This window comes from Microtus oregoni, unplaced genomic scaffold (assembly GCF_018167655.1).
Source record: "Microtus oregoni isolate MIOR12 unplaced genomic scaffold, Mior012 000032F_ref0000030, whole genome shotgun sequence".
Taxonomy (NCBI): Eukaryota; Metazoa; Chordata; class Mammalia; order Rodentia; family Cricetidae; genus Microtus; species Microtus oregoni.
This window is the reverse complement of record NW_024543091.1, coordinates 15219920-15245212: the sequence shown is the minus strand read 5'-3', so window position 1 is coordinate 15245212 and position 25293 is coordinate 15219920. Positions and strand designations below refer to the sequence as shown.

Below are 25293 nucleotides of genomic sequence, written 5' to 3'. Positions count from 1 at the left end.
TACTTCTTTGTCTAGAGCCCTTCACCAGGAAATGCCAAGATCATCACTGAATTTAAGTGTATCTGTAATGTCAACCTGTGTTTAAACAGGCTAGCCTGGACTGCAGACTCTGTACCTCAGAGGGCCATAGAATGTTGCAGATGCCAAGCCAGTCTGGGTTCTAGGACAGGCTCCCTGCATGCCTGTCTTAGTTCTTGGGCCCACCAGAACCCAGCAACATGAACCTCTTAATGCCTTTTCTGTGACTACCCCTCCCCCCAAAACACTTGACTTACACTGCTCACCCGTGTGACGACAGACCGCTATAGCCATTAAAAATGTCTTCTTTTTATTAGTGTGTGTGTACAGTGCATGTGCACGTGCATACACGCTTGTGTGCACACACGCTTGTGTGCACACACACAGGCACCCCCCCCCCCATGTGTTGGCATCTGTGGAGAATAGAAGACAAAAGGGGGTTGAGCTCAGACCAGCAGGCTTGGTGGCAAGGGCCTTAACCCAAAGATCCATCTTGCTGCTGGTCTCCTACTCTCTATTTGACAAGCAAGGCTGTACTCAGAGCCACTCAGCCCATAAGCAGAACTCCCCGTTTTGCTAACTCGGCTTACTCATGGGGTGTGTGGGTGTGGTCCTCTCAGTCCATCCTCACATAAGTTTTGGTGGCAAATGTTCTTTTTGAAAAGTGGCTTTAGGGAATGATAACTTTCCTCTGTGGGGAATTTTAGGAAGTGTGTTAAGTGATTGAGAAAAGTTTTATTGGGGGGCTTCAAAGCACTGTGGCCTGCCCTGGAGGAGGATCCCATGCCCCCCCCCCCCAGAGGCCTTGGCCTGGCTGTCCCCATTGTATCAGCCATCCTTTGATGTTGGGAGAGCCAATCTATCTCTTTCATAGCACTACAAAGGAGCCTCCTAATTGCTTTGTTTAGACAGCCTCTTTTCCAAATATTAAACATTTGGCCTTCCCAGGCCCCCAAGCTCCTAAGAGCATCCAGCAAGCACTCTCCCACATGCTGTGGGTTGGCAGCCTCTCTGCTTCCCTGGGCAGATCTGGACATGTCATCCCGTGGTCTTCCCACAAGCCTGTGGCTCTCTGGATGCAACACTGGAGGTGGATGCTGACCTTGTCCTCAACCTCAGCTTGGAGAGTTTAGAGGGAGCTCTGGGACTCAGGGTAACTGCCATTTCTTCGTCCTGAGTGACAGTAGGCACAGCTCTGGCTGGGTCATCACACTAGGCTCTCTTCTTCCTTCAGACATACCTAATCCTGGAGCGGGTCCCTATTGAGGGGGAGAGTTCAGTTCTGGTGTTCCCATCGATGGCTATGATACCCTGTGCTGAGGCCTCTGTCCTGGCCCCATGGCCCTTTCCAGCCTTATATCCCTACATCACTTGTGCTATGCTCCTGTCTCCTGCCCTGCTGTCTCCCATGTAGAGGCTTGTTCCTCAGAGACTCTGGAGCTTGAGCTGCTCGACGTAGGTATGCTTCCTCACAGGCTTATTCATCTGACTAAGCAGAAAGCAGCGTCTCATTCCTCCCAGGACAGTCAGGAATGATTACAAAGCCCCTTCCTGTTTAAGCACTTCCCTCTACACTCACGTATTTTCTGAAGTAGTGCATAATGACTCCCACCCAGCTTAACAGAGGACAACAGCCAGTACAGTTCCATTTGTATTCCCCTTCTGGCTCCCCAACACACCATATGAGTTTCACATGTCCTACCATGAGGTCGTCACACTTTTCAATACATACTTGTACAAGACAAGAAAGACTTGTAGAGAAACAGCCCCACAGTCACATCTGATGGTTTCTGAATGCATCAACTATCCGGTGGTCAGGGTCCAAATTGCCCCAGGAGTTGGCCTATAACTGGTTGTTTGGATAAGATTGTCCTACAGAGGCTTAAAAGAGCTGGATGGATGATCTGTTTTAGTGGAGGTGTGAGTCGTGGTTGTCATGAGGCAGGGCACTGTAATGTGACTTCCCATCTATGTCAAGGTCTTCCAAGTGGCCTTAACACTAGCTCCACATCCATTAGCCACTGCTTTCTAACTGCTTCCTGAACAGAATGTTACCCAGGACTCAGGTTGGCAGTTCTTCCTGGCGCCTACTCTGACCCTGGTTTGGCAGCCAAATCCTCTGTCTTCCCAGGTCACACTGCTTATAGTCATTACAGTTTGTCTATGTTCATCATGTGACTGGATTTCAGAAATACTGGGTCAAAACATACCTAACACGTTTTTTTGTATGTGTGTTGGTGAATTAATCGCCTGTAATTCATTTTCTGACAAGTTGTTCCCTTGGTTTGCTTTCCTTAGTAGGGAGGACTGGAAGCTCCTATGCTCCAAGAACCTACTATATGCCGTGCACCTCCTCAATAATTCTAACACCTACCAAGAAGCTCGTGTGAAGAGAAAAGCGAAGCTTAGCGGCGGGTGGCTCATGGATATTTCTTGCATTTGCTAAGTCACAGCTCCTTCCTACACCAATTGTCCTGCCCCTATCAGCAGAGAACTAGTGGGGCCATGGACCAAAAGTTCTAGAAAATGTCAGGAATTCAAAGAAACTCCTGCTTCCTGGATGCAGGAAATGGTTTCTTTCAGTGTTTTTAGGCAAGTTTCAGGACAATGTCCTCTTCCTGCCCAACGTTTCCACTTGAAGCAAGTGCAGCTGAATTCTCCACAGACATACACAGCCTAGAGTAGGAACTTCAAAGCTTGGGGCTTGATTGGGCCTTCTCTGTGCATCAGCGGGCCAGGAGGGAAGCAAACAAGAGAAACACGCATGTCCACATGACCTGCACAGGTTTGGACCCAGCAGGATGTGTGTACAGTGCGAGTACGTGTTTACCTGGGTCTGCCTCCCACTTCCTACTCCTCCCTCTTCACCTTAGGCAGAAGGTCAGCAGTCCTTAGGGGAAGAATAGTTCCTTTGTGTTTTTTCCTTTCTTCCTGTGCCTAATTAAGAATTATGCTTGGGAATCAAGCTAATTAATCTCTGCCGTTCGGGGAGGATCAAGCTACTCCTGCTATCAGTGTTGATCAATAACTTCTTGCTCAGAGTCTGAAAGCACACACGCTCCTTTCAGGCCTTAATGAAGACAAGGCACAATGGCCTGGAGGCTTGGATGGAGGCCAAGGGGCAGGGCATCTAGCCTGACAAGAGAGGAGTTGGGAGAACTGGGCTGGAGGTGGGGAACCTGCTTTTCATGGCTACTCTACTGTGAGGTAGGTACCACAAGGCAGCGCTATCAAATGTCCAAGGTCCTGGAGATCAGGGGTAGGGGGATGGCAGTGCAACTTCATGACTGGGCTGCTAGAGGCACCATCCATGAGGGTGACCACTAAGAGTACTAGGAAAATGAGTACAAAACATCATGATAGCAGGCTAGAACCAAGTGCTCCTTCCTGTAGGCTGAGAAGAAGCCCTGCCACCAGCCTTCTCTAGGGCTGTCACATTAGCCCAACAATGGCCGTGGCTGCATACGGCCAGGAACACACAAAACCGTTCCGAGTACAAGAGAGAGCGTGGCTACAGCTTCCAGAGATTCTTGCTGTCACTTGGGGTATCTTCAGGCGAAATCTCCAGAGACTCAAAGGTGGTTTTTGTCTCTGGAGGGGAAAACACACCATCTGTTTCCCAACTCCGGGGAAGTTAGAAATCTAAGAACAGCGGTAACTGAAATGTGCACACTGCAGACTGGTTTAAGACCTTTGGGAACCAAATCCGGCATCAGCATAAAAAGGTTTAAACGTTTTAACTGACAAGTTAAATTGTAATTACTGCATATACCATAATGCTTTGAAATATTTATATTATAGAATGACTCAATTGAGGTAATTAGCATATTACTTCATGCTTTTTTTAATAGTGAGAATACCTAGAAATCTGTAAGCTGTACCACAGAGATATTATGCTTATCATTGTCCTATTTACAACAGCTAGAACTGCATTAGATGTCCACCAACAGATGAATGAGGTGGTGGCACACACCTTTAATCCCAGCACTTGGGAGGCAGAGGCAGGAGGATCTCTGTGAGTTTGAGGCCAGCCTGGTCTACACGGTGAGTTCCAGGCTAGCCAAGGCTGTCGTTTAAGGTCTCAAAATGACAATAAAACGAAGGAATAAGTCTCAGGCTAGAAATGGCTCAGTGGTTAAGAGCACTTCCTGGTCTTCAAAGAACCCAAAGTTGATTTCCAGCTCAAATGCTTTTTTGTTTTCCGAGACAGGGATTCTTTGTGTTGCTCTGGCTGTCTTGAAACTTGCTCTGTAGACCAGGCTGGCCACGAACTCAAAGAGATCCACCTGCCTCTGCCTCCCGAGTGCTAGGATTAAAGGCGTGTGCCACCACTGCTCAACAAGTGTTGGGGTTTACAACTCCAGTGGATCCATAACCTCTGTTCTCTAAGGACACCTGCACCCAAGTGCACATTCCCACACATACAAACACCCAAATAAAAACTGCCAATCTTCCTTAGTCTCGCACAACTACCATGCCTGGCTGGTTATTATTAAGTTTCTCATTTTGTGTCTGGGTGTTTTGTCTGCCTGTGTCATCGATGCGCCATGGGGCATGTATTTTGTAGCCGCTGTGAGGTCTGTGTCTTTGATAACTGTTAGTAGACAGAAAAGTGGATGCCTTTTATAAGTTCATTTGTGATTTGTAGCTTGAGACAGGGTCTCATGCAAGCTAGGGTGTCCGTCAAACTCAGTGTAAACTGAAGATGACCTTAAACTTTTGATCTTCCTGCTTCTTCCTCCTGAGGCACGCAGCACCACACCCACTTCACGCAACTTGGGACCGAGCCCTTATGAATACATTCTAGACTAGAGTCGTCTTTCCTATGACTATGCTCAAGAACCCAGCAAGATCGTAGGGAAACACCCAAATGAGGAAACAGGCTTTGCACAGGTTGGCCCCAAAGACATGCACTGTCCACTCTCCACTGTGAAGGACTCCAGAACACCAAGCACAGCACCCACAGGGGGTTGTACCTAGATTTACTCACCAGAGTCCTGGGAAGTTCGGGCCTCATTCTTCTACATGTGTAAGTCCACTGGCTGTCGAGAGCCAGAAGGAAAATCATTGCAGCAGACTAAGGTCCACTTCCTTCTCAATGACTTCAAAAGGCTTCGATTTTGTTCTGCTAAGTTGTATAGGAGCTGTTGGCAGTCACAGTAGTTTAACTTCAAGGCCTCCATTTAAGGTTCTCATTTTGGGAAGTTGCTGTTAACACCTTGCTGCAGAGTTCAGAGGCCTGAGACTTGAACACTCAGGTGTGCAACTGGCACAGCTCTCTGCTGTTAACCACTGCAGGGTTGTGCATGTCCTTCCAGGAGTCAAGTGACCCTCCTCCTTGCTCACTCTGTTCAGATGGCAGGTCTGAATCAAGGCTCAAAGGCCATCCCTGCCTATTCACTCCTTCCAATAAGACCATTTATACTCTGAACTTGCCCCTTGGCATCTGCTTCCTGGAACCAAGACTGACAGCACTCCCCCCCCCCCCCCACAACGGGCACTGGGCAAAGCCTTCAGGCTCATTCTACTGGTATGTGATGATAAATCTTCAGTCAGTGTAGTGGTCACATCTTTAACCCTAGCACCTCAGAGGCAGAGGCAAGCAGATCTCTGAGTTTGAGGCCAGCCTAGTCTACAAAGTTAGTTCTAGGACTTCTAGGACTACACAGAAAAACCTTATTTTGAAAACCCACAAATCCTCAATACACCAACAATGGAAACCAGAAGCAGTGCCACCTTTCACTGGAGGACTGCAGAAGATGTAGGCTCCCACAGACACAGCCTGCTATCTCCTGGGGTTACAAGTCACTCCCCACAGTGGCTGAAGAGGAACCATCCAGGAACTGGTTAAAATACTATTTATTTTAAAAATATTCATAATTTATTGAGTCCTTACTATGTGATAGGAATCACGATAGAGCTTTCCATACATTGTTTCATTCAATACTTACACAATTCTTGTACAGATTCTCCACTTTCCAGATAAGGAAAAGGAGTTAATTAGACGTTGAGCTTGGATTTAAATCAACTGACTGATGCCAAAACTAATACTCTTTAGCTAAACACACACACACACACACACACACACACACACACACACACGGCTCAAGTACACCCACCCCTTATGTGATGTCTATTTAAAATAATTGAGTTTGTAAGGAAAAAAAAGCATTCATCAACTAGAGGGAAATTAGTGGAAATAAATAAAAAAAATGAAACCATTGAGTTGAATCCCTTAGAAGTTATACAGAGAGAAAAAAATTGAAGACAGGGCTTTTGTAGGAAATGTTTTAAGTCTTGACCGGCTCTAAGTGCTCCTAGACACATGATTTTTCTGGGCGCGATCTTATAAACCTGTCAATGAGGCAAGGTGACTAGCTCTCCAAATCTGTTTCACTTCTAACACCAGATATTTTCTTCCTGTATGAAGGTTTTTTTTAGTTTGTCATTTTGTATAAAACTAAAAGGTTTATATTTATCAAACCACATAAGAAGTAAAATGATCTGCTGTGCCTCACATGAATATCAAATCTCAAAATCCACCTGGTTTCTTCATGCAAAAGACCTCCAGATGGTCCTTATCTCAGGCTTCTCATGAAGTTCTCATAGAAGTTCAATGCATGCATACATGTATACATGTGTGTATGAATGTAGTGTTAAAAATGGATGAATAAGCTTTTAATTACATTGCCATCCCCCTACTATGGCAGGTTTGATTGCTTATTTATTTTTGGTTGTAGGTGAGAGAAGAGAGCCAGAAAAGATTATGAGGGTGTTTTAAGGGCTGTTAATAAAACCCTCATCTGAAGTCCTTTCCCATCATCTTCATTCTTCTCTACATCTGCAAGAGGAGATTTTCTCTACTACAGACTTCTGTTTGTCCCACCTTCAGGTAAAGGCTTAAGAGGCCAGCATCAGAAGAGAGGGCAAGAGAACTGTGCAGGTTGGGATGTGTCATCTTAGCTTTCCCAGGCCCATCTGTCCTGCAGGGTCACCCGTGAAGCACAGTTAGTGCAGACAGGAAAAGCAGTTTGAGACTTTCTAGGAGGAAGGAGGTAGAGAAAAGAAGACAAAATACATTATTCTGTGGGAAACATAAGTGTAAAAAACTCACTAGTTTACTATGTTAAAAAAAGGATGGCACATTTATTGCTACATAAATGTTATATACATACTGCGTTTTCTGTTACAGTGACAGAAAAAAAAATTTGAACTTCTTGCTGCTGGTTGAAAAGGTTTATCAATAATACCTTGAATTTGACACAGGATACAAATCTGCAATAAATCGACAATGGAAACTGGAGAACAAGATGAAAAGCAGCTCATCTCCCAACAATTCGCTCTCACAATACTCCATAGGAACTACACGGTATGCTAGAACCTACTATGCTCTTAAAATGCTATTGTAAATTTCTGATATTAATGAACAGGTTATGGTAAATAACCCTACATTTTCTTTAACTACCTAATATAATAAAATAAAGTAAGAAACTTTTTACTGAAAATTTTTGATTTCAAAAATCTAGAAAGAGTAATATTTAGAATTCAAGAAATTTTCTTACAAGATTATTGTATAAAAGACTAGCTACAGTGAAAAATAAGCCAAATGTTTTTTTTTCTTTCTATTTTATGAAGGAAAGCTTCTGGGCATACTGCAAAGTCTAATATAGCGAAAAAGACAACAAGCTCTGAAGAAAAAGGCCAGGCAGTGGCTTATGTTCACTCACACATCATAAGCAACAACTTCTGTTTGAGCCGATTAACACTGAAATGAAGAACAAGGCCACAGGTAGTCTGATATAACTGGAGAACATATGCAACCTAAGTCCACTAAATTCACCAAAGACTGACTTGTTAGAAATAGTCCTGATGGAGATCTGAAGTGCTGTCTTAATAACTTTTGTTCTTTCAAATTCTCCGTTGTTTTAAGTTACAGAATGACTTGGGATTTTTCTTCTGTGTGCAGACTGCCACTGATACTGGCTCTAAAGGAGTTACTTAGCCAAGACCATCATGTTCAGCATGTTTTTCTCTCCCAGCGCTGCTGTGGTGGAAGACAGATTTCATGGAAGTTCAAAGTGATTACCGTGTCTTAAATACAAGTATGAAGGATTAGAGATAGAGGGGCTTTAATGAGTAATGCTAAGATGGAATGACAAGTACAGCTCAGCGCTAATCTAGCTCTTCCTAGGGCAAAGGCAGGTGGTTTGTAGGTGATTAAATCACACCCTGCCCCAACCGCACTGATCAGTCAACCAAAGGACAGAGAAGTAAAGGCCAGGGTAAGGAAATGTGACCATTGCTCTTGGATTCCATAGGTAATTAGCCTGGAGTGGTTGTGTGCGTTCAGACTGCCTGTCCCGGGGACTCCCGGGTTCTGTTACGCTCATCATGATCATGGCCTGAAAAGTCATCTTTGTACTGTATTGAATGCATTTTGTGCTTACTTACAGCTAACACTTTACAAGTACCATATTATGTAGTACTTACTGCTTGGAAAACAAAGCAATTTCTAAAAAGTAGACTCTCCCTTGTAAGTTACATTTCTTGCTATTATAGCTTTACTATGAAACCTAGAAGCCTGAAAAGTCTTAGTGATTATTAGAAATAAAGCAATGTTTATTTGGGGGCAAATCCAGGGGACAAAATTTCCCCTTTCAAAATCTTAGCTAGGCTATGGTCACAGATGGTGTCTGCTTATCACTGCAAGGACATGAACAAAGCACACAGGGCTGGAGGAGGGTTCTGGACTGTGACCATAAACTATGCGGACTCAGATCAAATATAACACCCACAAAGAGAAAATAAAAATGAGTGAAAAAAGAAGAGAGAATGCTATACCAAGTAATATTTTCCTATTTCATGGAAAACACTATTCATATGGCGAAGGTCGGAGAGGGCAACAAAGGACTCCCTTCCTTTTTAAGACACTAACAGGTATGCCGGGAATGCTAAGGGCCAATGGTTGCCACTGCTTTGTGAACAGCTTTAACAATGCTGGCATCAGCTGAGTGTACATCAGCTTCCCACATGAACTTTTTCCCTTTATATGTAGACCTCACAGTTCCATAACAATAAATAAAATTTGTAGTTACAATGCATTTGTCAATTCAGTTTAGGCACAAGGCAACTTCCACGTTGAGTGGAGAGATGAGACAGTCTCTGATTGTGCAGAAGCGACACATTGCTTACAGCAGAATGATACACTGCAAACACCTCATGGGCCGGCCTTCTCTGATGAGCTTCCTATCCTCACTTCTGATGGAAGTGTTGACCAGCTACTTTGATCATAGGATTAAATTTGAGTTTCTTGCTTCAAGTGTTTTGTTTTTCTTCTCCTGTCAGGTTTGTGTCTTCAGATAATCTGAGTTGTCCAAGTCTTTATGAGGAGAGGTCACCTTCTCTCTAGCCTACTGATGACGCTGGAACTGTGGCAGAAAGAGGGCAGTTAGTATACAATTATCAAAAATAATACCACTCCCCCAAATCCAATAGTTGTTCATTATACCTAGGTTTGCACTAAAGTGGCCCAAGTGACTTATACAAGAGTCTCTTTCTTTTAAGGTATCAGAAGTTCTTCCTCATCTGAGGGAGCTATGACCCAATACCCTCATTGGGCGCCTGAAACTCTGTAAAGAACTAAATCTTACTTGCACTACGATTTTTTTCCTATACATAAATGCTTAGGATAAAGTTTACAAGTTAGGCAAAGAAAAATATGGGCAAATAAACAATAAAATAGAAGACTTTTAACAATATATTATAATTTAAGTTTATGCTTTGGGGCCATTAGTAAGTATGATAGGGACATAGGGACTGCTTCAACAAGTACTTATGGTAGTGGGTATGATAACCAAAATGGCTACTTAGTGAGCAGCATGTAAGCAGTGCACATGGAGTAGATACATTAGACAGAGCAAAAGGACTGAATGCAATTTTATTATATATAGCATATCAAAACCACCCATGTTTTTTGGAGACAGGGTCTTACTATGTATCCTTGCTGGCTTGGAATTTGCTATGAAAATCAGGCAAGCTTAGAACTTATAGAAATCCACCTGTCTCTGCCTTGAAGTATTGGGGTTAAAAAGACGTGCCACCACACCCAGCCTTCATTACAAACTGTTTATGGACTACTGTTGTGTAGTAAGAATTCTAATTGATCTTAATAATAAAAACCCGGAGTCAGGTATCAGGGTAAATGCTGAAAAATCAAAGAAAGAGCCAGCCACCAGAGAGACTTCTTACCTCTACTAAATTCTCAGACTGAATGGGACTGAGCCCACCTCCTCCAGCCTTATATTCCTCTCTTCACCCAGCCATATCACTTCCTGTCTCCACCTTCCCTAATTCTGGGATTAAAGGCATGTGGTCCCAAATTCTGGGATCAAAGATGTGAGCTTTTACTCTTTTAGACTGGTTGAATCTCAATTAACCCAGTGTGGCCTTGAACTCCTGATTTTCCTGTTCCACCTCCCAAGTGCTAACCAAGTGTTAAGATTAAAAGGTGTGTGCTGCCACTGCCTGGCCTCTATGGCTAACTAGTGGCAAGCTCTGCCCTCTGATCTTCAGGCAAGCTTTATTTGTTAGAGCACAAAGAATCACACTGGCTATAAGTAACTGGAATCATGGAAAGTGAAGCTAACTTGTGACTATAAGAGTTTTACCTGATATGTATGTAAAGGAGAGCTTATGATTAAGAATTTATATAACAGTTTAGCGAGACAATTATGCTAACCTCCATGTTGGGAACAGGTAAGTTGGCAATAACTGACCTCAGATTCTACCCATTGACTGCTCAACACTGTAACCACAACACTCCCTCACTGCTGCCCCCAGTCCACCATATTGGGTTGTTTATATTCATTTATTCTAAACAGAAAGTTCTGAAGCCCCAGTTGCTGGTCCAAGGTAGGTCCTCACTAAATATTTGTCTAAGGAATTTAAGAAATTATCTTATTAGTTCAAATTTTATACATGCATGTTTCCAATATAATGCATGTTATTAGTAACCCTGAAAAATTCCATTAAAATTACTTATAATAGAACAGTTTAGGAAGAATCAAAGACAATACTGTTTGTTAACAGTGATACTCCCGGGATCGAAAACTATTAAAAGCTACTTGGTTTTACAATGGTGGCAAATTGTTGGAAACTTTTTATAAGTTTCCTGAATTGTTACTATTACTATTAATAAGCACTGAAGCACTTTTGCCACTGTGAGTTTATGGTGGTCTAAGGCCAACTATGTGGATTCTGGGGATTGAACAGGCTTACATGATCACTGGGCCCCTCAGGGGCCCCTCAGTGAGAGTATTTCCACATTATAGAGAAAGATAAGGCTAGAGATTCCAAAGCAGCAGAAAGCAAAACAGGGGAAAAAAATCAAGAATAAACTGAGGGGAGAACAACAATAGCAGACAGGAAACAAGACAGGCTCTGAGTCTAGTAAACCAATATGTATTTATGAAACAGACCAGTTACTTTCCTACAACATTTTGTCTTCCACGGAATGCAAGGCTTGCCTTTTAGAAAGTGTGTAAATCAGCAAGCTCTTGCCTGAGGACTCTGTGACATGAAAACCTAGTCATGATGGAGATATTTGTGGGGAAGTGTTTATCGAGTTCCCTTCAGGGTGCTAATGTTACAATGATAACTATCAGCATACTGACCTTTCTTCCTTTTTTTCCCCATATGCATTTTTAACTGCAATCTAATTTGATTTTGGTAGTGTTGGCATAAACCAAATCCTACACTGAAAGAGCAGTTTACTTACTCACTATTCTATCAAATTCCAGATTTTTATCTCGAGATAGTCACAAAGCAAACCAAAAGAAACTACATTTGATATTCCTGTTTCCATCCATTTGTCCCTACTATTTTATATCTGCCAAAAAATTTTAGAAAATTACTATATACAGCCGGGCGGTGGTGGCACACGCCTTTAATCCCAGCACTCGGGAGGCAGAGGCAGGCGGATCTCTGTGAGTTCGAGACCAGCCTGGTCTACAAGAGCTAGTTCCAGGACAGGCTCCAAAACCACAGAGAAATCCTGTCTCGAAAAACCAAAAAAAAAAAAAAAAAAAAAAAATTACTATATACAACACCGAAGGCAGGTTAGGAAAATGGAGTTATGGCTGTGAGTGGTAACACATACCCTCAATTTAGAACTTGGGAGGTTGGGAGGTAGAGGCAAGCAGATCTTTGTGAGTTCAAGGGCAAACTGGTCTACATAGTGAGTTCTAAGCCAGTGAGGGTTACATAGTAAGGCCCTGTCTCAAAAAAACCAAAAGCTAAAACCAAAAATCCCCAATGAAGTTATCAGTTCTATTCTTAATCCATGCTGCTAGCTAAAATGCTACTGTTAAAAATAATTATAGTTCACACAGCTTCCAAAATATTAACTTTGAAGTCTTCAGTAAATAATACTCCACCAGAAAGAGGGCTACTTTGGGCGTATCACCTAACGTATTTACATTTTACACTGTGTCAGGAATCCATGTGCAAGTGTGCAGTAGTGACCTTGTAGAGAGGAGCCACGTGCAGATGGTTAGTGTGCAGTAGTGACCTTGTAGAGAGGAGCCACGTGCAGATGGTTAGTGTGCAGTAGTGACCTTGTAGAGAGGAGCCACATGCAGATGGTTAGTGTGCAGTAGTGACCTTGTAGAGAGGAGTCACGTGCAGATGGTTAGTGTGCAGTAGTGACCTTGTAGAGAGGAGCCACATGCAGACGGTTAGCGGAGACTACTCCATGGTATGGCCCATTCTTGTGAACAGAAGAATGTGGAGCAAGGAAAGAAGCAGAGAAGTTTGAGAAAGGAGTCACTATGACATTGTCTTCTTGGAGAATGAGCAAATGTGCTGACTAAGAAGACCTGGCATCTCTTTATGAGCTGCAAGCTATTCAAATGATCTGAATAGTAATTTGGTCTAAAATGATACTGGTTTTGATGAGACAACAGAAAAGCAAACAGATCACAGTATTCCGAATTCTAAGTGACCTTTACAATCACCAGTGCCTGCCAGAAAGTAGCTCCATAGTTCTAACCACTTTAAAATAAAGCGGTGTCTTTGTACTTCCTTCCCAGACCCATACGTACCTGGCTGATGTTTACAGATGACCCATAGGGTTGGTAGTTTCACTAAGCCCAGGATGGGTTCCTGGCAGTGTGGTTGGTGGCTCTGCTGCCGCAGCAGAGACCTTTTCTTCTTCTCTTCTCTTAAGGCAGGCTGCTTTGGGGTTGAGGTTCCTCTCTATAGCAGGAGAGAATTGTTATCAGTATGTAAGAGGGCAGAACAAGGAGCTGAGGACAGGGGTTGGGCAAGTGACACTGAGATTGGATCTCCAGGCCTGACTGGTCTGGTCTCTGTTACCCAGGATAGCCTTTAACTTGTGGTTATCTTCCTGCCAAGGATAAAGTCTGCTGAGTTTTAAGTTGAACAAACTGCTATTGTTCTTTCTGTGAGGATGATCAATCTCTGTAATTTCATTTTTATATATTAAATTTTCTAATTTACAGAGGCAACCATGATATGCTTGAACTAAACCTTCAGTATTAAACGAGACACAAGAATTCTTAGTGATCACTTTGTATTTTCTTTATTTTTGATTATTATTTGGTCTTCTAGGGTTTAGTTTGTTTGAAATCCACATGTTAATATTTAAACAAATCTTGGTAAATGCTTTTATTTGTCAGTCAAGTTCTCTTTATGGATCCTGCTATGATAGGATACAGTGAATTAATATGTAGGCCGGGTACACTCTTAATGGAAAGACATCTGTGCTGCACTTCACATTTACCCGTTCAGAAAACTATGCATTTGTAGGAAACACATGAAAACAAGGGAAGCAGACGACCATGGCATTCTTTCCTTCCCTACCCTAATATACACATAGAATAAGATGACAGAGTTCTTTCTGTGGCTGTGGTATAGCAAGGAAGATGCTAAAACTTTTTAAGAAGACAGCCAAGATGACAAGATACGATGTGTGATGCAGGTGTCTCTGAGAAGTAAAAAGAATAGGGGCTACCATGAGAAATGAAAAAGTGGGGTCTCAGAGATAGTTCAGCAGTTAAAAGCACTGTTTGGCCTTCTTGAGGCCCTGAGTTCAAACCTCAGGACCCACATGGTGGTGCAAAACTGTCTATAACTGTAGACTCATGTGGTCTGATGCCCTCTTTTGGTGTGCAGATGTAAATGAATATACACATACATAAAATGCATAAATATATCTTTTAAAAAATGGAAAGGTAAGCATAGGTATCTTGCTTATGACAGTTTATTTAATTTTTGTTTCTGTTATAAGCATATGTTATACGAGGCTAAGTGCCATGCACATCAGTTTATAAACTGATTCAAAATACCTTAATGGATACAAAAAGATCATTTCAAACTAAACTGTAATGAGCATATTATTCACAGAAATGGCATTTTGGGGGGGGGGGGGGAGACAGAGTCTCACCATGTAGCCCAAAACCAAACCAACCAACCAAACCCTAAATATGTCTGCTTTAGGAGACTACTGTAACATGAATAATAAAAACCCAGAGAGAGAAATTGGGGTTCAACCCGAAAACCAGAAAAAGCAGCCAAGTCACTATAAGAAGTCTTACCTCTACCAAGGTTGGGTGACCACAAACTAAACAGACTAAGCCTCTCTCTCCTCCCATTTTATATTCCCTCTAGTGCTGGGATTAAAGGTGTGCGACTCCCTAGGACTGGGATTAAAGGTGTGAGCCACCACCACCTGGATTTGTTTCTGCATTGATCTTGTGTAGCCCAAGATGGCCTTGAATTTACAGGGATCCATCTGACTCTGTCTCCCAAATCCACCATTACCTAACCTCTAATGGCTTTAAGACTTGCCTCTGGTCTTCAGGAAAATTTTATTTATCAAAATACAAATAATATACCACTACAGACTCAAGGTTGGGATTTGTCAGATGCAGTCTGGAGCACATTGCAAACCAAAAGGTGCCAGACTAGGCCTACTAAACCAAGTAAACAAAGCATGCCTTATGTAAACTGCTGGGCTCAGGACTACAAGTATACCAAGTCTTCCTAAATGAACATTATTACAAGTCTCAATTGCTGGAGCTACAGTTCAGGCAATGACAACTACACCAAGCTTAGAAGACACTGCCACGGACCAGGCAGCACTGGGAGCTGATGAGATACTGGACAGAGGCATCTGAATGCTTTTCAAGGAGTCTTGAAAAGGAGCTGTAGGATAAAGGCTCTGGACTTCAGGCTTACAGTATGAAAATAGAAGAAAAGGCCTTCCTGAGATTAAAGCAATCCCTAGGAGAGTTGCAGTTCCGTGTATCTGAAGCTCATTCATCTCTAATCAGTAAAGAATTCCATAGACAGCTCAGAAAATGTGAAAAAGTCAGAGCTACACTCAGAACAGTACAGTTATGAGGTAGTTGGACAAGCCTGGATGTTCTCTATGACTTGGTTTTTCTGTTCAGTCGCATGTTACAAATGAACAAGGTCCACCTGTGAAAGGCAGGGTTTCTAACTTTTTTGAAATAATAAAACATTTCTCATTTTAATGGCTTGGATTTGAGAATAGGTATCTCCACTCGAAAGTTTAAAAAAAAAAACTGTCTTTTTTTTTTTTTTTTAGCTCTAATACATGGTGGGAATGAAAAGGTGCTAAATAAGAATAAATTCTGGCAGCTTTGCTGATCACACAGACAGAGAAGACAGCTTTAACAGTAAATTGCTGGTGAAATCAAGAGTTAAAGAAAGGGAGAATGCATCTGTGGTTTCCTCAGACACTGTTGATTTCAGAGTGGGGCCAAGTGTTCATTCAGATACAGCTCAAGAAATAAGTGGGTGGTAATAACTGAACATGAGAATGGCTAAGGAAAGAACAATGTTCCTGTTACTATCACGCGAGCAACCGTCAATCTTGGTACATTACACAGGAGGCTGTAATTCTTCAAGATCTGGTTTCATGAACACTTATCCTCTACATACATTTCTAGGGTTTTGATCAAGATGAGCACATTCCTGGTTTTAGGAAAAGGGTGACTATACACTGTTCCTACACATACAACATACTGGAGGGACATAGAAATGAAGAATCTGCAGCGATGACCGGTTTTTATGAGGGTTTGTTCCAGTGATTCTCTGTGTAGTCATCTTTTGTGATGTTGATGGATCGTGGTTGTAGTTTTCAAGCACTTGCCTACCCTACTCTATTTAAACCCAATACAAACATCTAGATAACTCAACACAAGTAGGAAAGAGAGTTGCTCACAAGCAAAGAGACTTGTATAAGGCTTGGGGTCCAGAGTAACGTTTATTAATTCCTTGCAAAAAGGTTGTAAATAAAACATTAGCAACTGACAGACTACACAGGCGACTGCTGAAACACAAGCTAGACAGTGGAACCTTAAGGGCAGAAGTGTCTACTATTTGATAGCTGCCCAGCACAGAGAGGTGCTATGACAAATACAAACTAAACAAATGAAGCTTTCAAACCACACATATGTGACATAGGTGTGTCTTAGAAGTTTATGTCATTTCTAACAGAGATCAATAAAGCAGCTCTGAGATCTAACATGGGTATAAAGGACACCAGTGTGGTAAAGACAGAGAGGAGCCATGCTTAGTCACACTACCAACCAGCAGTATTTGTAGAAGCCCCAGGGTAAGCATGTGAGGAAATCCAGTGCTAATGAAGGAATACAGCATGGTGCAGAGAGGAGGGCAGGTTGAGACAAATTAAATTCAACAGTGAAACACAGACACTGAGTCCACAGGAGGAAACGGGCTCCGAGCTGAACAGCAGGCTGATGCTTTTTGTTCTCTGCCCCATTTCATAGGATTGAGCCCTACAGGTTTGTGGGAAGCTCCCAGCCTATGGATATTGAGTCTAAGAAGTAGAGGAGAGTTGGATCCTGACGGCACAGACAGCTTTCAGACAACTTGCCTAAGCAAAGCATAGTTAATGAATGTTTGCCTGTTTGTCTCTGCTGGACTGACTTACCTCTGACTTGCTGTTCTAGACTAAGGATGACTGCCACGGCTTGATGAAGAATGAGGAGTTTTGTCTGAGGTTTTTCACTCTTCAAATGAAGCTGACACATTCGGCCAAGCTCCTTGAATGCCTCATTAATATCCCGCACTCGCAGGCGCTCTCTGGCATTGTTAGCCATCCGCCTTTCCTTCTCCCTTTCGATTTTCTGTTCGGGATTCAGATCTTCATCTTCATTGGTACTGCTGGATAATAGTAGAAACAGTGTCTATGAGCTTCCTGAGAAATGCTGACTGTGCCAAATTATAAAGTATAAAGGTGAAAATGGAAATTTTAACTCCTACTAGACCAGAGCAACAGCTGTATTTAGCTATATGACTTTCCTCTCTTCACTGTACCTGAACAGTTAAAGTTGTATCATGATTTTAATACATTCTTCACCATACATTTCAGCATAAAGGCCTTTCCATGAAAGCAAATTATTCATAAACAAGAAACATAACTAAATTCTACCACCTTGTTATACAGATAGGACCCACACAGCAGCAGCCTCAGTGTTTCCAGGACCACCTCAACACAGACTTTCAAGCCTACACCCAATCTACAGACCCAGAAGCTGCATCTTAGGAGTTCCCACTGATTCAACTGCACTGAGTGCTGAGGGTCCTGTCTCTGAGCATTAGCACAACATGCCTGCTTAGAAGCACTCTGGCAATCACCTGGAACACAAGGGACAGAAGACAAGGTACAGATGGTCTCAAAACATAGTTCTGATGCTGATGATGTGATGACGAAAAAATTTGGAATTTTTTTTGGAAAGACAAATATATATATGGCTATTTGTTGCTACAAACAATTGAGTAGATGTGACAAGGACAACATGACCCACAAAGTGTAAGTGGATCTTTAAAGTAGAAAGTTTATTGATTCCTAATGGACATGGAGAGAAGAAAGGATATAAATTATCTCTTAAAATGTGTTCAGAATAATAAAACTATAAGTTAAGATGCCTAGAAGTGGTCTCAGAATTCTCCGACTGAATTTACTTTCTCATTTATATTCTTCACATGAGTAAGATGTATATTAAAACCACAGGATTGCAAAAATTCATTTTTTCTCAAGAGAAACATTTAGGCTTTGAAAGCAGTGAGAATGTCAAAGGCAAAGGAGCTCTTTGTTAGTTGTCTAAATGGAAGAGAGGGATGGTCATGGCTTTTTCAGTTCCACCACTGAAGTCTCCCTTGTAATATAATGTAACACACAAAAACATATTAAATATCAATACCCGCATATGATAGATATGTTGTTGACAAACAATTCATAAAATAAGATGCACTGAAAATACATTAAGTCATGCTGGATTTGGCTAATCATGTGTGTAATTCAGTAACTTGGAAGGTTGAAGCAGGAGGATCATGAGTTCAAGACCAACCTAAGCTACAATGTCTGAAAAACAAAACCACATATATGTGCATGCACATAAAAATCACTTAATTATTTTGAGATATTTTCTTTTCTTTTTTTAATAAAGATTTATTTATTTTACATGCATTGGTGTTTTGCCTGCATGATGTCTGTGTGAAGAAGGTGTTGGATCCCCTGGAACTGGAGTTAGGGAATTAAACCCAGGTCCTCTGGAAGAACAGTCACTGCTCTTAACCACTGAGCCATCTCTCCAGCCCCCAGTACCTAAATCACCTAATTTTAATATAAAACTTAAAAAAAAATCTGAAGGAAGACACAAGTCACTTGAAACTCATGTATTAATGTGTCCAAATTCACGTTTGAAAGCAAGTCAATTTTAACTGACTTAAAACTCTTCCTGAGACTATCACTCTATCTGGAACTTTTTTTTTTTTTTTTTACATTTTTCTCAAATTACTGCTGAAATCATGGAATAGCAAACCTTCTCTATGAGGAGACAAATGATAAATATTTCCTGTTTTGATAAATATTTCCTGTTTTGTGAGCCAAATGGTATCTGTGGCAACTACTCAAATCTGCCAATGTAAAGCAAACCCAGCCACAGATGACACAAAACCAAAGCATATGGTGGTTTCCAATAATACCACATAATAAGCAACAGGCTGGTGCTTGTATGAACCACATTTAGATTCTACCACATACTTAGTTCTGTAGTAGATCAAATACTTACTGGCTGACAAACAACAAATAGTTTAACCTGTTCTCTCACTGTATGTATGTATGTGTACACACACACACACACACACACACTATGAGCAACTGAGACAAGGGAGGCAGCTCCTTTCTATATCTATATGAAGACATAAAGGGGTGTGAAATCATGCCTTCAGCCAGACATTCACATACCTTCTCTTTAGAGATGTGAGGATGAAATAGGTAAATACAAATTAAAAAAAAAAAAATCATAGCCTGGCACCTGGAAAGTAGTTGGCTGTTACTAATGCATAGCATCCTTTGCTGTCCCAAAGTTTTTTTGTTCCTCTAGGGCAAATATGTGAGATTTAAGGGCTGGACACTAACATACCTTGTTCTGCCTCGAGATGAGACCTTGATGTCTTTTTGGGAAGACTCATCATCTGACTTCATGTCATCTGATGAAGGAGGCTCATGAAGGTTCTCATCTTTTTCTTTGTTTTCAGTCTTGATTTCTGTTGGAACAACATTTCCAGACTGATTTTGCAAGCCACCTAACACAATGGAAAGGAAACATAAAATATAAATCTAAATTCCCATGTTCCAATCAAGATGGTTCAAAGCTTTCAGGAGGGTAAATATACTTAGGGTTTGAGCTGTATGAAACATTCTAGAGGTAAAGGAATGTACATAATTTAGAGACAGGAACAACTTGTCAGAAACTAGTGGTCAAGAAGTCAGCAGTCCTAATCTAACCTAGATATTTGTATTTATTTATAAATCTATACTGAAGCTGGGTGGTGGTGGCACATGCCTTCAATCCCAGCACTCAGGAGGTAGAGGCAGTCGGATCTCTGTGAGTTCGAGGTCAGCCTGATCTACAAGAGCTAGTTCCAGGACAGGCACTTGGAGCCAGTGTTACAAGGACCATAGTTTAAAGTTAACTTGGTTCAGAGTCAAGATGGCTGGATAAACAGTAGACAGTGACACTTTGCATCCACAGGGTAACACTAGTATGGGAGAGTCTGATCCACAGACGATGGTTCAAATGGACAGAATACCAAGGGTTTCTACAGTACTGCTTGAAAAATGACAAAAGTTACCTCTGTAATTTTCTGGTGTTTTATGGTTCAGGTCTGTGTTTGAGGCAGCAACAGTACTAGACAGGACAGAATGATTGCCATTGAGACTCACGGAATCTTCCCGATGAGTTCCAACCTAAAGTGAAAAACAAAAACAAAACAACAAAAAGAAGTCACAAAGTGGCCATTTTTTATTTTTTTCTGATAGGTCAGCTAAAAGTCTGACCCCAAACTCCTTAATTCAAGTGATCAAGAAGACAGCAGTCCTAATCTAACCTAGATATTTGTATTTATTTATAAATCTATACTGAAGCTGGGTGGTGGTGGCACATGCCTTCAATCCCAGCAATCAGGAAGCAGAGGCAGTCGGATCTCTGTGAGTTCGAGGTCAGCCTGATCTACAAGAGCTAGTTCCAGGACAGGCACTTGGAGCCAGTATTACCAGGACCATAGTTTAAAGACTAAGACTCCTGTCTTAGTCTTCTGAATAGCCAGGATTACAGTTATGTACCACTCTACTTGGCTTTGTATAAGTCTCATAGAGGATTTTATAGAGAATACAGTACTATTCATCTGAATTTAACAACTCTTTTTGGATGCTACTTTTTCTGAATTTTAGTGAATATTTTTAAATACTTGACAGTAGTAAAGTATTTTTGAATCCAAATGTTACTTAAAAAAATAGTAAGTTTCAAAATTTAAAATTCCATGGAGAGTTGTAAAAGCCAAAAGGGCCGGGCGGTGGTGGCGCACGCCTTTAATTCCAGCACTCGGGTTGCAGAGGCAGGTGGATCTCTGTGGCCAGCCTGGTCTACACGAGCTAGTTCCGGGACAGGCACCAAAGCTACAGAGAAACCCTGTCTTGAAAAACCAAAAAAGGCCAAAAGGGCTGCCAATAAATGCCACATCCTAGCTAGATAAGGCAATTTAAAAGGGACAGCATGAGAGAGCCCCATAAACTCAAAAACCTATGCTACATACCTGCTCCTGTGTGGGTAAAATAGCCCCACATGGAAGGTACCAATGCTATTCATCTAACTGGTATCTTCCCACATGTACAGCAGCTTATTTTTCCTCCCTGTCACCTGTAATGCAAACCTAAAGCAAACTAAAGGCTTTGCATTCCTGGGCAATGAAATCCCCACATTTATTCTTAAGCTTTAAACAAACTTAACCCAAGCTGTAGCTGATCCAAATGAGAAGGTAAAGCACACTAACACCAACCATTAGATACTGCACTACTTTAAGAGAAACATGCTACAAACAAAGCTTTTTATAAGAACAGAAGCAGACTCGTCAACTAGAATATTAAGCCTTTAATTAAATAGTTTACTGCCTGGATAATACAGGAGATTTGTTTTTTAACAGATCCTTCAGCCTTAACAAGTTATTAAGCATTGAATACCTCAAGTAATTAGTGTACCTTTGTTTCTTTTATGACTGTGGGTTTTATCCTAAGAGGTATAAATATCCTTATGTGGGTTTATCCTTTGATATCTTATGAGCTAAATAAAAGGACCCAAAGCAGAGTTTAATTAAATTAAAATACATCAGCTGTTTAGATTTTTAAAACAAATACTAGTCATTTATCCTTATTCTCATCTTTAATGTGCTCTATAGCTACTTTCAAAATTATCTGAGAATTAGCCACCAATGAGGATTACTCTATCACTGTTCCCTTTGGATATTCAAGTCTGTACCTTTCCTCCTAAACCATGTAGATTTCATCATGCATTAGAATCATACCTTAAAGCAAAGAGGGACCATAAAAAAGATGGAAGACTTCCAACCTCTTCCGACCATTGAAAATTTTGACTTTAGATTCTCAAAAAAAAAAAACCCACCACCACCAACAAAACCCAAAACCAAAAAAAAAAAAAAAAAAAAACAACAACAAAAAAAAAAACAAAAACAAAAAAACCCTGAAGAACCTAACCTAACAGTCAGTAAAGAAAGAAACTAAAAAGGAAACCTTCAGCAGTGTCATGGGACTCTGACATAAGGCATCCTGGTCAAGTCTGTCCTTAACACATACTAGCGCCTTCTTCCAACTGACTACCAAGTGGCCTAAGAGGAAAGGAAGGCCACTTGGAAATCCTATTCTAGGGGCTGAGCCACAAACCTGAGGACCCCATATGATCCCCAGTACCCACATATGAGCAGGGTGAGAGTGATAGCAGCTTGCAATCTCAGTGTAAAGAAGACAGAGGCAGAAGATCACCAGAGCAAGCTGGCTAGCTAGAGGAGCTTAACTGGCAAGCTCTGGGTTCAAGTGAGAAACCTTGACTCAATATATAAGGTGGGGAGGCAGGGAGGAAGACAATAGATGTTAACTCCCCACCCCCACATGCATGTACTCCAGGAATACACACAAAATAAACCCCATTTCATGAAAAGACACAACATACAGCTGCTAATTTGAAGTGTGAACCTATTTTAAAGGTGAAATACCAGAGAGAAACTTTGGCTCAGGAAATCTCTGTGAGATAAAGCAGAAGCTGAACTTTCTGTAAGTATGTGCACTAAAACTTCACAAGATTTTGGTAAGAGAGGCTAATTCTGTCTTTATCTAATAGTCTGAATTATCAAAAACAAAACACCAAAGGAAATGGCATTATAAACTTCAAAATACACAAATATTCACTCTGCATTACACAAGCGGAATCCAGCATGAGCAGCAACAGCTGAGCTGTGCAGAGACAATGCAATGTTGAATTCCCATTTTCTTTTACTTCAATAGCACCATTAAAAGAAAAGAAACTTTCTGCACCTTAACTAACAAAAAGTACTGTACTGACCCTCTTCCTTACAAAAGGCTCTGTAGCAAAGGGTCATTACTTTTTCCTTAAGGAACTGAGAAGTAGGGTGTCTTACTTATTTTGGAATATAAACGCTAGTAAGTATTTTTGCCTCAACGAAAGAGTCCAAGATTATTTTCTTACAGGAACTCACATTACTGGCCTCCAAAAACCTTTCAGTTGGCATCTGTGGTAAAAATATAAACCTTTAAAATATGGTCTCAGACTAGCACAAATCTTGAAGTCTGGACCTTCCCATGTTAATGTCGTCAGCAGAAACTTTTTCTTTGTAACTTGATTCCCCTTGCAAATGGCCCTCATATATTTTCTGAAGAATTTGACTTCCACAGTTTTAATAGTTCTCTTTAACCCTTGCCAACCCTGGCTCCCATATCTTTCCTTTAATCTGTGGCTCCACACTGACATGGCTGTCTACATGAACAACAGGTGTATAAACAGTTCTTTGTCTGTACCCAGAGCCTGTGGGCCAGACAGATAGGACTATTTTAATTGTTCATCTCGTTAACATACAGCTGACTGGCTGCTACTATTGGGGGAGTAACAGAGAAGGAAAATCCCTAGCCCTGCTATGCTCTAAACTGCAATTCTTAGAAGAACCTCACTTTAGAATAAAGGGTGCAACTCACTAAATGACTTAGTTTTACACACCGAACCTTCACAATCTGTGTACTTTGTAGAATTACCAACAAGCAACTTCTTTTCATTTAATCTGTACTCACAACAGAAAAAAGTTAAACCTAATTAATTGATGAATTAAAGAACAGACTTTAAATTTCTTAGAATGAAGTCTTCTGATTCCATTCTAATAACTTGTTCATTTGTACTATTTGCTGAATATTATTGCTTTTCCCTTGACCATTATTAATATGGACTAATTAAATGATCTTTAAACACTGTCTAAAAATATTGTTAGCCTAACCCATTTGATGTCTCTTTAATCCTTATATTTCCTTAAGTGCATAAACACTATTATTTTCAAGTATTTTTAAATTTAAAAACACTGAACTGAAAACAAAAAAATTCAGAAGTTTCTATTTAGGGAAAAAATAGATTAAAACAGTAGAAATAAGTATAATTCTTTTATTCAGTTGAAATCTAGACACATAATTTTCTATAGTATGGAAACCCATACTAGAATTAACTCCTGCCTCCAAAGACAGTAAGAGTATTTAAAGTTAGAAGGGCTGGGAAGATTGCTCTGGCCTTGCAAATTTGAGGACCTGAGGTTAGATTCCCAAAACCCACATAGGAAGCTGGTTGTGGCAGGACATACATACAATCCTACTGCTAGGAGGCATAGACAGGAGGATCCCTGGAGTTTGCTGGCTAGGTAGCCTGGCCTATATAGTGAAGTTCTATGCCAAGGGGAGACCTGTCTCAAACAAAAGGTGGTTGTTGATTAAGAAAGTCAGGTATGGTGGCACACACCTTTAATCCCAGCATTTGGGAGGCTATTTAAAGATAGATGGATCTCCCTGAGTTTGAGACCAGCCTGGTCTACAGAGCAAGTTCCAGGTCAGGCTCCAAAGCTGCAGAGAATCCCTGTCTCAAAAACAACCAAAACCAAAACAATAAAAACACCAACACCAAAACAACAACAAAATAAACAAAAACAACTTACCAACTAAATAAAAGATACCCAAGGTTGTTGTCTAGGTTGTATTTGATTTATATATACATGAATGTGCAAACATGTGTGGCCAATTTGTCCCATACAAAGATTTCAAGTTTATTTTAGTTAAGTAACAAAAGGCTAAGAAAACTCTGAATAAAATGTTATTCTATTTCTTTAACACCAAAACCCTCAAGCATTACCAAAAAATAATTTTAAAAAGTCTGCATTAGATTTCCATAAATCTTCTAACAATGAAAGTAAGAGATACATAGAGAGAATTTCATTTCATACCATCAAGACCTTTTAAGAAATTTTAAAAATGTTTATTATTACTGTACAACACAGTACACGGGCAGAGGTCAGAGGATAACATTGCGAAATAATTTCTCTCCTTTCATTTCTATGTGGGCTCACAGAATTGAACCGAAGTCTTCAGGCTTGCATCGTCTGATGGAAGCACCTTGCTAATTTCAGTAACTTTTTTAGGATTGGCATCAAGCTTCCCTGGTAAACAAACAATTTCAAACTCCCTTGGCATGGTCTGCAGTTGAAATCATTGTCTGACATTTTGTGAAAGGCATAGGCACTGGCAAGATGTTACCTGTTTGGGCAACAGATATGTTTGTCTTCATCCCCCCCCCCTGCCTCTGC

At 41.0% G+C, this 25293-nt stretch overlaps 1 protein-coding gene across 7 annotated transcripts in view; it reads right to left on the bottom strand.

Annotated features, from left to right (window-relative positions):
• Positions 1–5871: 5871 nt before the first annotated feature.
• Tcf12 (transcription factor 12) overlaps positions 5872–25293 on the bottom strand; it is a 260476-nt gene continuing 241054 nt past the window's right edge. For 4 of the 7 annotated variants that reach the window (XM_041679863.1, XM_041679866.1, XM_041679868.1 and 1 more), the window contains 5 exons: positions 20230–20344; positions 19518–19680; positions 17021–17253; positions 13119–13272; positions 5872–9446 (listed from right to left, as the gene is read on the bottom strand). In XM_041679863.1, the coding sequence (XP_041535797.1) occupies positions 13130–13272; positions 17021–17253; positions 19518–19680; positions 20230–20344 (654 nt within the window). In that variant the 3' untranslated portion in view covers positions 5872–9446; positions 13119–13129. The remainder of the gene's footprint in view (positions 9447–13118; positions 13273–17020; positions 17254–19517; positions 19681–20229; positions 20345–25293) is intronic. The other 3 variants (XM_041679864.1, XM_041679869.1, XM_041679865.1) reach the window with 2 other exon arrangements.